This window comes from Agelaius tricolor, unplaced genomic scaffold (assembly GCF_023055355.1).
Source record: "Agelaius tricolor isolate 1412-34295 unplaced genomic scaffold, bAgeTri1.0.p SCAF_4, whole genome shotgun sequence".
Classification (NCBI taxonomy): Eukaryota; Metazoa; Chordata; class Aves; order Passeriformes; family Icteridae; genus Agelaius; species Agelaius tricolor.
Genome location: NW_027269264.1, coordinates 17,642,975 through 17,656,972, shown reverse-complemented (window position 1 = coordinate 17,656,972; position 13,998 = coordinate 17,642,975). Strand labels below are relative to the sequence as shown.

Sequence of the window (13,998 nt, the reverse complement as noted above, 5' to 3'; positions counted from 1 at the left end):
GTGCTGTCTGCACAGTGATGTACATCGAGCTGAGTCAGTCTGAACATTAACAATACCAATAAATATCTGGCCATGCTCAGAGCATCTGCCCCTTTATCCCTAGAGAAAGGTGTCAGTTGCAGAGGCAGACAGAGTTCATCTTAGCTAAGCACATGAACCCTGTAGTTAATATAAAACTTGCAACTGAAATATGTCCTATAAGAATATATTTACTTACACATATGCTATGGTAGTGCACGAGGAGGTGAGAAAAGTCATAGTTTTTGAAGTTTCCAAAATATCCTCTGCTTATATTTTATAATTTTTGACAGATTTCTTCTTCAATGTAGTATCCAAGTGTATTTAAATCCCTGCAGATTATGCTTTAAAAGCACTCAAAATAAATGTTCTCCCATTTTGGTTTTATTTTTTATATTCAATTGAAATATTAATTAATCACACTTATCTTTCAACGATTTCTAATTTAAACAGTCCTACGTTTAATACTGGCTTAACACTGAGTTAGAGTCACAGAAATAAGAAGAAAAATGGTGTTACAAAAAATATGTTGTACCATTTCATCTTCTAGATGGAATAATGCATAATACATCTGTTAATATAAAGATGATAGTTCAGCAGCTGCAGAAAAGTAGAGAGCTAAAATAGGCTATCACAGAATCAGATGAATATCGTACTGCTTTGATTTGTAATTTTAAAATTGCCTTGCTGCTGTTTAGCTTTCATACCAAAACATTCAAAATAAGTTATTGATTTTCCAAATGACAAAGCACTACTTCAAGAACTCCAGGCAAGTAAATCAATGACAGACCTGTACAGCATTGGATGAATGTCTGTATGAAGAAATTATAGCTAGCACATTAATAAAATTTTGCATTATCTTGACAGACAGATATTACAAAGATTTTATCATGCCCTAAACAGTTAACAGAAAAAAGATATTCTTCAAGGACTTAACTGTAACTACTACATGAGAAGGTCAATATTAATCTTGAAACTTTATCTGTTTTGTCTGTAGAGAAACCACAATATCTTTCATCTGAGAGTAACTTCCGATTTTATTGCATATTTATGTATTTTATCTATCTGTAAGTAGAAGTGACTTTAACCACTTTTCTGACTTTAAAGCATGTATTGAAAAGCCATCCATATCAATGGCACTCATCATGCACTATATTCACTGGACCAAATATTGCATTTGGAAAAAAATTACCCTTTCTTTAATCAGCTATTCTCCACGTAAAACCCATGACAGAAAAGCAAATCCACTGGCTGTCACAGGGTGATGAGAGGCCCAGAATCACTCAGATAACTTCACTAGGACATTTGCTGAACCCATGGCACTCACTGAGCCTTCTCTCTCTGAGTCCCTCTGCTGACTCTTTGTCTGCCATGCTACAGAAACACCTTCTTCATTCAATACCCACTAAAATGGGCAACAGACGTGCTTTTAAATGTGCCGTGGCTTGCCCCTTAGTCAAGATCACATTTAATTGCAACACAGAAGAAAAGAGCACAGACAGGATTCGGCCCATGTCAACTTTGGAGCTAGAATTGTGCAGGATAAATAGTGCCTCTGCTTGTGACTCCAAACCACTGTGCCCTGCACTGCCTTCTCATTGTACTTAACAGCTATTAGCAGCCCTTTACTCCAAGTGGTTTTATCAGATTGTTTAACCATTTTTTCTCTCATGTTCATTGGTTTCCACGACTCTACAATACATTGATAGAAATTTGTCCCCTTGTGTTTTAAAGTATCCCATCTTGTGTTTTTCCATCTTTTTTTTTTGACCATTGATTAACCAGAGCCAACCTGAATTTTCCCTGCACAGATAACTTTTCTAAATATTCCATTGCCTTTTTTGCTTTTTTGTGTTTTACAGAATAAGATATGAAGTAACCATAGACACTCATGGTACTCGACGTGTCAAGCTCACAGAAGGGCTCAACCATGTTTTCCAATTTGTTATTCTTTCCTTTCTTATTCATTCTTAGAATTCAGTTTCCCTTTGATAGTTAATGAATGTCAGTTTCTTTTTAAGGACAATCCACAAAGACCTCTCTTCTGAGTATAAACACTCCACACGAATTTGTACATCTATTACTAGAATTGGTTTCCTATGTTTCACTTAGCAGCATGGAAATGAATACTGCATTTTATCAGTAGGTCACTCAGGACCTCCAAATCTTGCAAATGTCTCGTTCTCAATTTTAGTTTCACTGTCAAATACTCCCAATAAGATCAGTAAATAGTACTTTCCCATTATTCATCCTGATTGCCCAATCACTCAGGAATTTACAGGGAAGAAAGGATTTCTCATCCTCAGAAAACTGAGCTGTTAACCTCCTGTTGCTATGAAAATTCATCACTGCTCCTGGCCTTCTCTTTCTGTGTCTTTCTTAGTCATTAATCTCTCTACCCCACAAAAAGTAATTTGTTTTAAGGTTGAGATCGTCGTGGAAAGCTCTCCATGGGTGCCTCACTGGCTGTTGCATGACATTTGGAATTGAACTAGTGGGTTGTATCAGCTATTGCCAAAGAGGCTGAGCTCTCAGAAGGTTTTTGCCAACATTTGCTTTGGCCTGAGATGTCATAACTGGCAAATCCCCTGCAGCCTCTGAACAGGGACTCTCTACCACCCTTAGTTCCTAGGTAGCTCCTCCAGCTTGCCCTTCAGTATCCTGCCACCTACCTCCTTCATTGACATCAGCAGCCACTGCAACCACAGGGGTCAAGAGCATCTGCGAGATGCCTGCTGATGAACCAGACACCCCTGCAGCACAGCTGTGTATGAAGTCAGTTTCCTATGATGGATAGGAAAGATGGGGCATGAGGTTCCTGTTCTCACTTGGTGGGACTGCGTTGCTCACAGTGCTTTGCTGCCAAGGTGGTTTCAGGCACCACCACATCAGACACTATCAGAAGTCTCAGCCAGAAATAACATCATACACCACTTCCCTTGCACTGCAGTGGGACCTTGTTGCTAGCCACTCCTGTGGGTTGCTGGAGGGGGTAAGCCCAACTGAAGGCAATTTAAAACCACTACAGCAGGACAGCTCAGGGCACAGTTTGTCACTTCCTGGAACTATTGCTAAAAAATATTTGTAATCGCAGTAGCTTGTCCCCTCGTCCATGACAGCTTGGTAAGAGTGAGTATTTCTTCTGGCTCCCCTCTCTAAGTAACCACAAGGTAGTAAAGGAAAAATAAGGAGAGAGGGGACAATAACAAGGATTAACAGCAGAACACAGAGCCAGGATAGGGGCTACTTACATCCACTATATATGAACAGGATCTTGTTGGTGTGTAGCAAGTGGCTTTCAAGAAGACTACAGAGCTTCCTAGGGTGGTTTTTAGGGAATCTGTAGAACAAGGCTTTGCAGAGCAATGAGAGAGTAGTAATTCACAGGCCTGAGCTCCCCTTTGACAAAGAGTGGTGTGTACCTTTACGTGACATGGAAAAAGTTTTCCACTCCTCTTCTGCAGAAGATAGCAGCTTTCACACAGCACACAAAACAGGAGGACAGGAGATAAGGCTAAGACCATTACAGATTACACTATAGTCCTATCCATAGCTAAATGGGGCCATATCCATTAGGTCCATCAGCTTGGAAGCAATTTTACCACCATTTTGTTCTGTGTAGTCCTTATTTCCTACCAAAGTCCTAAACCAGAAAAGTTCTATTACTCCTCTTCAGGAGATAAAAAGCAGTCACAGGAACAACCATTTACTCTATCAGTTTGAACTTCTGGCTATAAAAAGCCTAGTTCTGCTTTCCTCCAGGACTTTTCCTCTGTGCAGAACAGCAGTGCAGGCAACCCAACAGCCAGGCCCATGGCATGACTCCAAGTATGATGATGCTCAGGTCCAGACAGGAGGCTCCCAAGGAAAACACTGACTGCTGTGAGACGATAGGCAACCCTACGCATCTGCCTCTGCTTAGCAAGGTTGCTGTAGTGCCTCTGTTTGCCAGCTTATCATACACACTTCTGACAGAAAGATTTGCTGTACCCACAAGCATCTTACAAGTACATTTAAATAAGACACTTGTGGGATCCAGGTTCCAACTTCTTTTTCAAAGTGCTGCTCCTGTCACTGGCACAATCCATGTGCCTATCGCTGTCCTTGGGCTGCTATTATTCACTCAATAACTCTGTCAAGAGGTACCTTTCCAGGAGCGTACTGTAATCAGCAGTTCTGGGTCAAACCCGAAGAAGTACTTTTACCGAGAATTTCTGAATGTTTTACCCTGTACCTCTCGACTCAAGCTCTCTGAAGGTCGCATTACTAGACACAAAGAAACAGAGGAGAAGAGGTAGAGTACGTACAACCTCACTTGAACATTCTAGTCTCCCGACCCGAGTAACCCTCCACCTCGCATTCTTCTGGGCCTTATAAATACTCGGCGGTGGGCTCTGCCGCCTCGCATTTTCTCGCCGGCTGGCCAAAACGCCGTTTAAGCATTAACCGCGCTGGTTAATGCTGGTACCCCCGTGGCCGTGCCCTGCCAGCAGCACCCAGCCCCGGGGCGCTGCTGCCCCGGGCACGGGGCACGGTGAGCGGCCAAGGGGCGGGGTGAGGCATGGTGGGACGGGACGGGACGGGACGGGACGGGACGGGACGGGACGGGGGCAGGCAGGGGCCGCCGGAGCGGGGAGCGGAGCCTGTCCGGCGGCGACGGCGGCGCGGGAGCAGCGTGCCAGAGGCAGGAGCTGAGGGCAGGCGAACGCGGGGACCGAGAAGAGCCCGGAGGGGCGGTCGGAAGGTCGGTCGGGGGTATCCGGGCGAGGCGGCTGCGGGGAGCGCGGAGCCGCGGGGATTGGCGGCGGCGGCGGGGCAGGGCCGGGGCGATCCCAGCCCCGCCCGGCCCGTCCCGGTCCTGCCCAGCGCAGCCCCGGGGCCCGAGCGGCGCCGCGCAGGCGGCGAGTTCGGATGCGGCGGCCGCGGAGCGCCGAGGGACGCGGGCGGACGCAGCAGGTACCGGAGCTCTGCGCCCTGCCTGCCCCGGCCCCTCTCCCCTGGCCGGGATGTGCCCCCGCTGCCGGCCCGGCCGAGGTGCGGTGCCGGTGCGGCTGTCGGAGCGGGAAGCCGCCGCTCGGGGTGTGTGCGGCTGGCACGGAGCGGCATCGAGCCGCGTGGGAACGCCGGGTCTAGGGATCCTTACGCCCCGTGGGTAGAACGATGTCCTCTGTGTGAGACGATCGCGGGGCGGACACGTCGGGTAACTTAAACAAGACGTTTGTCAGCCCAGAAGGCTCAGGCCGCAGCGCTAATGGAAATTTGAGAACAGTTACTGAAGTTTGGAGCGGGGGGAATGTATCGGGAGCGCTGGGGGACGGAGGAGGAAGTCAAAATGCCTCCCCTTTAACGACCACGAATTAAACCATCCGGGAGCTCCCCTCTGAGGTGTACATGTGTGCTACTCGGCGTTACAAAATTCAAACTGATGTCTAAAAGCCAGAACCAAGAAAAGTAACTATTTGTTTTCCTGAGGCTGTAAACTGCCAGCACATTCACTTAAGAAAAAAATCTTCTGCAAGTTTGTTTGAGTTCTCTGAGACATTTTTCTGTAGCAGATGTTTATTGTCTAAACTTCATCTGCATCTAGCACAGTTTAATTTCAGTGGAAATGTGTATTGAAATGAACTGCTCTTTCTGTTAATGAGACTACCAGGGTAAGGGTGCCTGATAAACTACATGTGTTTATTTTTCATTTGGAAAGGCTTTACAGATACATGAAATATAAAAGGGTTTCACTTCATATTAGCATTCTTGTCTTAACCTTTGCTGTTTCTAAAATTCTCTCTTTTGGCCAAAATGTGGTGCTGTACATGGAAGCAGAGGGAGAACTGCAGTGCGGGTGGTGGCGGTGGTGGTAAAAGGGCATCAGGTTTCTTTGGTCAAGTCTCTTTGTGGCTGTTTGTAAAACAGGAAAATATGATTCCAAATTACAAGTCTGCTGAATGCATGGTATATGTTCTTCTGCAGGCAAAAGTATGTAGCAGAAGGTCAAGTTTTGTGCTCACTTTATTCTCATTTGTTGCTTTGACTTCAGGACAATTGCAAGCAGTTTGGTTCACCTTTTGAATACAGAAATTTCTTATTTCTTCTAGCTATAAAGTTCCCAGTGACTTGTGAGAGGGCAAAAGCCCTCAGCTCCCTGTAGGACTCATGACCAAAGAGCCCACTGGAAAGGGAGAGTCGAGATGTATGGGAGGGAGCTGGTTACTGAAGGATTACCACAGGTTCCCTGTTGCCTTCTGGCACTGGGAATTATGTATTCCCAGAGAAAAGTTGCAGGCCAGGGGAGCCAGTGAGAGCTATGACCCTGACTTTCTACCTGCACCACTTTGGGGTTCAGTTGGAGAAGATAGAGGAGCTATGTCTTGCCGTAGAGCAAGTCAAGAGGTTGTGGCCTTCCACACAGCATTGCTTCTTTCATGGGGTGTTGGGCAGAGGGATCCTATCCACCAGTGATGTGATCCATGGTAAAAAGAGCCCCTGCTCTAATTGGAAAGGGTGCTTGACCCTTCCAGGATCCTTGACCTCTGCAGGAGTCCGCGTTAACCTCCCTCCGGTGGTTAAACTCCAAAGTGTGCCGGTGGGTGAGGAGATTGCACAGAAGGGGGGATATCTTGGTGCTCACAGCTTGGACCCCAGCTGCTCTCTCCATCCTCGGAGCTGGGACAACAAAGGTCAGCCAAATAGCTAGAGAAGGCAACTGAATTGTCCTGAGCATGACTGTGGTTCTTGACATTGTACCACTGCCTTAATTTGGTAATTTACGATCACTGGTTTAGCCAGCACATCATGAGGAAGCACAGCCAGATTGCCCCTGCACTGCAAAGAGGTTTAACCTTCTAGTGGTACCTGCTGGTGTAGAAATGGGGGTTCTCTGCTTTGCTTCAGAGGAAATAAAACTCATTTCCAGTGGTTTCAAGAGTCTGGGGTGCTGAGGTACCTAACCATGGCAGTGCTGGGCAAGCAACATGCCACAGACAGGTCCTTCAAGTTGTTTTTTAAATATTTTGAACTGAGGTCCATACTTTGCAGCTAGTATGTGACTGGGGCAAACTTGTTTTGAGGAGTAAATTGTTGAGCTGTCACAAAGCAGTGGCACATGTTATCCTGAACCTGCCTTGTAACTTTCTTGTTATTATAATGCATATCCAGCATTAATTTTTCTAATTGTTAAATAAAGAATGTGCTTTCTGAATTACTGGCTACAAAGCAGGAGGTAAACAAAAGAAGATATGGCTGAATGATATTACTTGGAAATAAGTTCTAATTTGTTACATAATTTATATTAAATTTTAAACATCTTGTGTGTGGTACTCTATGAGCATCAGTAAGAGTCCTGGTAAATAATAATGTTACAACTTTCCTTGCCTTCTTACTAGCTTGTCAAAGATTTAATTTTGTGAAACTAAGTTTGCTATAGCAATTTTAAGAGAAGCAATTACTAACAGTGGCCGAAGCTGTACGATTTCTGCTGATTGAGTGCATCATCCTTGCTTTCAGCCAGGGGAACTGGTATAGTGCCATTACCTTTAGTACAGTCATGACACTTTACATCTGCTGAATTGTGGCTGATAAACTCCTATGTCTGGCATATAATTTTCTTCATAGAAAGAAATGTATTTGCACTTTGATAGATGAGTGTGATAAGTCACTTGAAAATGTCTTAAAGAAATATTTATTTTGTTGCATGTGGTGCTCTTAAATGACAGGAATATTATTCTCTCAGACAGTCACCAGCCAATCTGGTGAGTATTGCTGGTTGAAGTATTCTTAACAAATACTTTTCTAGTCAAATGTAATTGTTTATTTTACAGTGGAAAGCACTTGCAATTCATATGGACACAGTGGGATTTTGTTATAAGCCAATACAATGAAAGACTGTGACAGTTAATGTGTTAACAGTGCACAGATTGTAACTGAATTACAATTACACTGAACCTTAGCTGAGGTGAAGTTTTTCTGTTGAGAGCTTCACTGTTACCACGCTTCAGAAAAGAATTTAACAGCTCAAGGACCCAGTTCAGCTCCTGGGAAAGAAATAAGGTGATCGCTGTCATCTTCAGAGTCACAAAGACACCAAGCAGCAACTCTGTTTCTTGGATGTCTTTTCCTGTGGCCTCTTCAGCTGTAGTAATTTGGATCTGTGAACTAAAATGGGGAAATAACAGTGGGAAAACACCAAATTATTTTCTCAGAAAGTAATTTTAGAACATCCCGAATATACTAAAGAATTCAAGTTAGTTCACTGTAGGCTTTTATCAGATAACTTTTTTTCTGAAGGAGGGAATCAAGGAAAAGGAAGGGTGGGAAAATAGGGTGTGGGTCACCATTTAAATAACTTTACTTTCATCTGGGATGTGGTTTGCTCCTCCCCTCATCCTCAGAAGGCACTTGAAAATGCATCTCTGACTTCTCAAGTGCCCAGAACAGTCTGTTGGGTCATTAGTGGCTCAAACGTGTTTCTGATCTTAAGAAATCCACATACAGAATCATAAAATCTGAGAATGTATTGGGTTGGAAGAGACCTTAAAGATAATATTTTTCCATCTCTTCTTACCTTGATACCTGTCCTTTGAAAGTGTCTTTAATGTGTCTGGAAAATGTTCATGACCCTTGAGTAAATAAATGCTATGATCAGGAGCTCCAGCTCTTAAAAAGTTCCCTAAATTATTTAATTTTGGGCCCATGAGAAGTGTCCTCCCATCCAGTACAATTATTTTCTTACCTTTCCAAAAAAAAGAAAAAAGTTACAAATTTGGTTCACATGAAACAAGTTCTGTCCTCATCTCCATCCTTGTTTTCTTAGAAAAGTGAAAAATTGGCCATTTGCTCATCCTCAGTGCATATATTTGGGGCATGAGCACTGATTGTGAACCAAGAAAATCAGGATTTCTGGGAAAGTCAAATTCGGTGTAACTATTTTTTACTTTTAAAAAAACCCAAGAATATTAAATATATGTCCTGCATATCTATGCAAAGGGAAAAAAACAGTAAAGTTAACTATAAAGAAAAACAACATTTATAAAAATATGACTTGCCGTGTTTATTTTTAAAAATCCATCTAATTTGAGTGGGAGGCTGGCTTTAGGATGACTGGCTTTCAGTTCATCTTCTCAATTGTAAATAGCAGGAATTTATACCATTAACTGGGGGAAGTTATTTTAAGCACTGGCAACATGCACACTGGCATCAAGACTTGACACCAACTTTCTCAGTATCTTTCCTACCTTGGGTCTGCATGGCAAACAAGAACAAGGTTTAAAAGCATAGAGTTTGCCCTACTGATGTGAAGGCAGTGATGTTTGGGCTGTCTTTTGGTATTGCAGTGTACACTTAGGTCTTTTTGAGAGGCAGCGAGCGCTTACTGTGCACACTATGGCTCATTGGGTCTGTTTGCCAATCCTTCTCGTGGCTCTTCTGGGTGTTTTTCAGCATGGAAATTTTGTAAGGGGAAAACACCTTTGAACAGTTATGACATTGTAGTGGCATTGCCCTCGTATTTCTGCATCCAGGCTGTGTCTGTGCTTATCTGCGGCTACCAAGAGAGGAACGCAGCAGTGCTCGATCTTACTGCCCTGTCAGTCACAGACCCTCACCCCTGGCTTCTGGGTGTATGTTGCAGCTTAAGCACTGGGTGACATGGGAAGGCACTGATATTTATGTTGAATTTGTTGATTTTATTTTCAGAGCCTGGTTTGAGAGCCACTCTCCCAAGTTAATATGCGAGGTGTGCTGGAGGTGAGGATAAACAAGGCCTACCCAGAGGAGCACTGGGAGAAACGTGGCTTGATCTCCCTCTTGTGGAAAATTATTGGAACTATATTCTTGTGGTACTGAAGAAAAAAATCCAGCATCCATCAGGAAATAAATGATGGCAGCAGTTACCATGCCACCTGATGCTCTTGTCAGCCCTCAAGGAAATGAAGAGGTGGACTCTCTTATTGCACTGCATTATAATTACACAGGAAAGCTTATTTTAAGGGAAAAGGCAAGTGATAAAATAGACCTGCCCACTATTTCATTTCTGATCCTATGTAGTTTCATAGTCCTGGAAAACTTGATGGTGTTGATTGCTATATGGAAAAACAATAGATTTCACAACCGCATGTACTTTTTTATTGGCAATCTAGCTCTCTGTGATCTTTTAGCTGGGATTGCTTACAAAGTAAACATTCTTATGTCTGGGAAGAAAACTCTGAGCTTGTCCTCTACAATCTGGTTCATTAGGGAAGGTAGCATGTTTGTTGCCCTGGGAGCTTCCACTTTCAGCTTGCTAGCGATAGCTATTGAGAGGCACTTGACCATGATTAAAATGAGGCCTTATGATGCAAATAAAAAATACAGGGTGTTTCTTCTCATTGGTACATGCTGGCTTATTTCAATTTCCTTGGGTGCCCTCCCCATCCTTGGCTGGAACTGTATAAACAACTTACCAGATTGCTCAACAATTTTGCCTCTGTACTCCAAAAAGTATGTTGTGTTCTGCATTAGTATCTTCATAGCCATTTTAGTTGCCATTGTCATCCTCTATGCCCGCATCTACATACTGGTAAAGTCCAGCAGTCGTAATGTCACCAACCACAATACCTCGGAGCGGTCCATGGCACTCCTTAGGACTGTTGTGATCGTTGTTAGTGTCTTCATTGCATGCTGGTCTCCACTGTTCATCCTGTTCCTCATTGATGTGGCCTGCAGAGTCAAGGAGTGCTCCATCTTGTACAGAGCCCACTGGTTTATTGCTCTGGCAGTCATCAATTCCGCAATGAACCCCATCATCTACACCCTGGCCAGTAAGGAGATGCGTCGGGCTTTCTTTCGCCTTGTATGTGGCTGCCTGGTGAAATCCAAGGTGGCCAGATCTTTCCCTATTCAACCCACTCCAGAACACAGTCGAAGTAAATCCAGCAGCAGCAATACCCAGAAGCCAAAAGAAGATTTCCCACCGATAAATATTCCCTCATGTATTGTTGAGAAAAATGAATCTCCATTTCACAATGGAAACTTCTGTAAGTAAGGGACTACTCAAGACAAGTACTCTTCTGTGTTTTTAGGTTTAAACTATTGGTGTAGTTTAAATATTCATGCACTTCAATCACAGGGGAAAACACTAACCATTTATTTAACTTTGAGAACTTATTTATCAACAATCATTTGCTTTGGATGTTCATTCAGTAACACGCCTGATCCAGAAAAAGCCTTTCATGCTACCCAGTGGTCAAGACAGAGTCCATGCACAGCTAAGGTCATCAAGTGCCACAATGGCATTGCATGCTAATGCTTCATTTGGCACCTCGTAGTCTTGCAAGACATCATTAAAACCTGTTAGAAACTTCAGCATTCACTAAAGACTGCTGACAATTGTAAGATGAGCCCAGTTATTGCCAGCTGGGAGAAGAATTCATTGCATGAGTTTGTGATTATAGTTCTCTGTATGTATCTTGCTGTTGTGTTAATGGCCTTATAAGTATGTGGTATAAATAGCTGTATATTTGTACAATTTCTTATTAAAAAGTCATTGATTGGTAAAAGTTTACAACATGCTAAACATTGTATTGCAGTATACAGTGTGACTAATAGTACAAATAGATGTGTTTCAATGGGGATATTTAAAATGAAGTAGTAGCTTTTAACTGTCAGAAACTTTAACAAGTCATATCAATGCAGTATTTTTATTTTTTCCATTGTTGTTCAAACTTCTCGTGTTTAGTGAAAGACAACATGGCAGTTGTCACTGTGGCATTTCACAACATATTTTAAGTGAGCAGTAGTAAACCATTGAGAGAGGATATATATTTGCTATTTAAAGTAGATAAAATGTGACCCCTCAATACATGTGTAACAAGTGTATGTGCTGTTTCAATGAATATATTTTTGCTTACTATTTTCAATATATTTAAAAATGTATGTCCAACCTATATAAACCTGTGTACATTGTGAATGCACTACCTAAGCAGAGATCCTTCAGTTCTGAAAGAGAGACGTATCATTTCAGAAAGCAGTGAACTACAGTGGGTTCCTGTGGAGTTCCTTCTTTCCTTTCTAGGCCCTATCACAGTGTGGGATTGTGTTAGAAATTCTCCCTGGGAAGTTCTTCGAGTGGGACAATGTCTCTTTTTCTGTCAGTGGGATCCTATGCTTCTACCATTTCTGGACACTTCTGCAGATGCAAGAGGGAAGATGTGGTACAGCAGGGTCATGCTGATGGGCATATCTCCGTTTATACCCAACCCTGCCTTGGATCTGGAAGGAAGGTTTATTTAGTTTGGAAGACCTGGAGCCTCAGCCCTGACCTTTTGAGAGCCCATTTCAGAGAAACCTGACAACAACTTTATAGTTCATCACCGCCTTACCAGCCTGAGGACAGGTTGATGTTGAGTGTCAGAGTGGTTTCCTGAGTCCTGGAGCAGTAAAGACTTCACAGACATCTGGTTTCAGGTCCCCATGGAAGTGGCCTGTGGTACTTCCATCAATTGTACTTTATGGCTGGAGGCTTCATTGGAGTTTGATGGGAAATTCTGGGACAAGTTCCCATTGTCTCAGTAAGAATGTATACATCTAACTTCATTGGGCTCTTTCAAAGATTTGTGTTTAATGTCTCAAAATACACTTTGCCTTATGCACAATCAGAAGTAGTTGAGGCTTTTTTAATACACAGCCTGAAAGAGCTCATCCTTAGCTTTACTGTGGTCTTAATCATTTAAAGCAGCAGCATTAGACTCTTCTCAAATATGTATTGTGTATAAGTTGTTTATTGTATGTAGCAAAAACCTTTAAAATGTAGAAGTTTGCATTGTGATTATCTTTTACAAATTAATAGTCTGTAAATGTAGAAAAGTGTATAAGAACAAAGAAGAATTGTATTTGAATGAAATAACTGTGAAAGAGAGTAGTAAATATGAAATAATTTCTACCAAAAATGTTGAAAAGCAGTGCACTTAGAGAAGAAGAAAAAGCTAAACCAAGGTAAGCATGATATAACTATATGGATTGTAGATACAGGCTGCAGGCTCTGTAGCTTTTTCAGAAATAGAACTGGTGACATTGCATTGCATGGCTTGATAAGGTTTTTAGATTTTACATTGCTATTGGGCTGTATTGTGGAAGTTCTCGCCTGAAGTTGTGGCTTTTAAAACTGTAAGCTCAAATATTTGTGTACTTGTGTTAGTTGCCAGAGTGGTGGCACATGTCAGCTTCCTCGCTATTGTAGAGCAGATAGGCCTTAGGAACACACTGGTTTGAGAAAACATGGTTGCTGAACCCACAGCAACCCTCATGTCAAGGATGTTACATGATTCTTATCATATAGATGAAAAATAAAAATTTTTGATGGCCTAAGTCCAAGAAGATGTACATAAAAGTGATATTTAATATCTGTGTTCTAGCCTTAGCTATTGTCAATATTGATGCATGGTACAAGTAATGCAAAGAACTCTACCGTTAAAGGCCGTGTGGTTGCTTGTTAGTACAAAACCGTTTCGTTCTACTTTGATTTCCTTCTCTTATTTTGGAGCTGTGGGGATATTTTGTTAGTTCACTAGCCTGCTGTACTTGAAGCAGGTTTCTAAGATTCATGGCTTCATATGTAACACTGCTAATACAATTTACAAACTGTGGATTGGAGAAAAAAACTTTGGAGATTACAAACTATGATTGGAGAAAAAAACTGTTGTCAATACAATCTTCAGTGAGTCCACCCCATTGGGAAGTACTAGGTAAGGCTTAGAATGTGGAAGATTTCAGAGCAGAATTTAAATTAGGACGAGTCAAGAGTTTAACAGCAGTGGACCTTAAACAGCCAGGAAGATCACATACCTTTGAAGCTGAAAAAAGATGGAGAATATCTTCTTTCACCCTAAAATATTAGAAAATTCCTTCAAACACTTCCCAGAATCTAACCTTTTATTATCCAAGGCTGATTTGAGCATACAGTTGGTTTTACATGGAGCAAAGGCTGAAAAAAGAAGGAGAATATCTTGAAGC

The 13,998-nt window shown here is 42.4% G+C and overlaps 1 protein-coding gene across 3 annotated transcripts; it reads left to right on the top strand.

Moving 5' to 3' along the window:
* Positions 1-4,447: 4,447 nt before the first annotated feature.
* On the top strand, positions 4,448-13,460 carry S1PR3 (sphingosine-1-phosphate receptor 3). Of its 3 annotated transcripts, none has more exons than XM_071424770.1 (2): positions 4,448-4,552; positions 9,706-13,460. In XM_071424770.1, the coding sequence occupies exon 2, from the start codon at positions 9,887-9,889 to the stop codon at positions 11,030-11,032; it is 1,146 nt and encodes a 381-aa protein (XP_071280871.1). In that variant the 5' UTR covers positions 4,448-4,552; positions 9,706-9,886; the 3' UTR covers positions 11,033-13,460. The 3 variants fall into 3 exon arrangements, with proteins under 3 accessions (XP_071280871.1, XP_071280869.1, XP_071280870.1); XM_071424768.1 differs by lacking the exon at positions 4,448-4,552 and adding an exon at positions 4,632-4,762; XM_071424769.1 differs by lacking the exon at positions 4,448-4,552 and adding an exon at positions 4,823-4,974.
* The last annotated feature ends 538 nt before the right edge of the window (positions 13,461-13,998 follow it).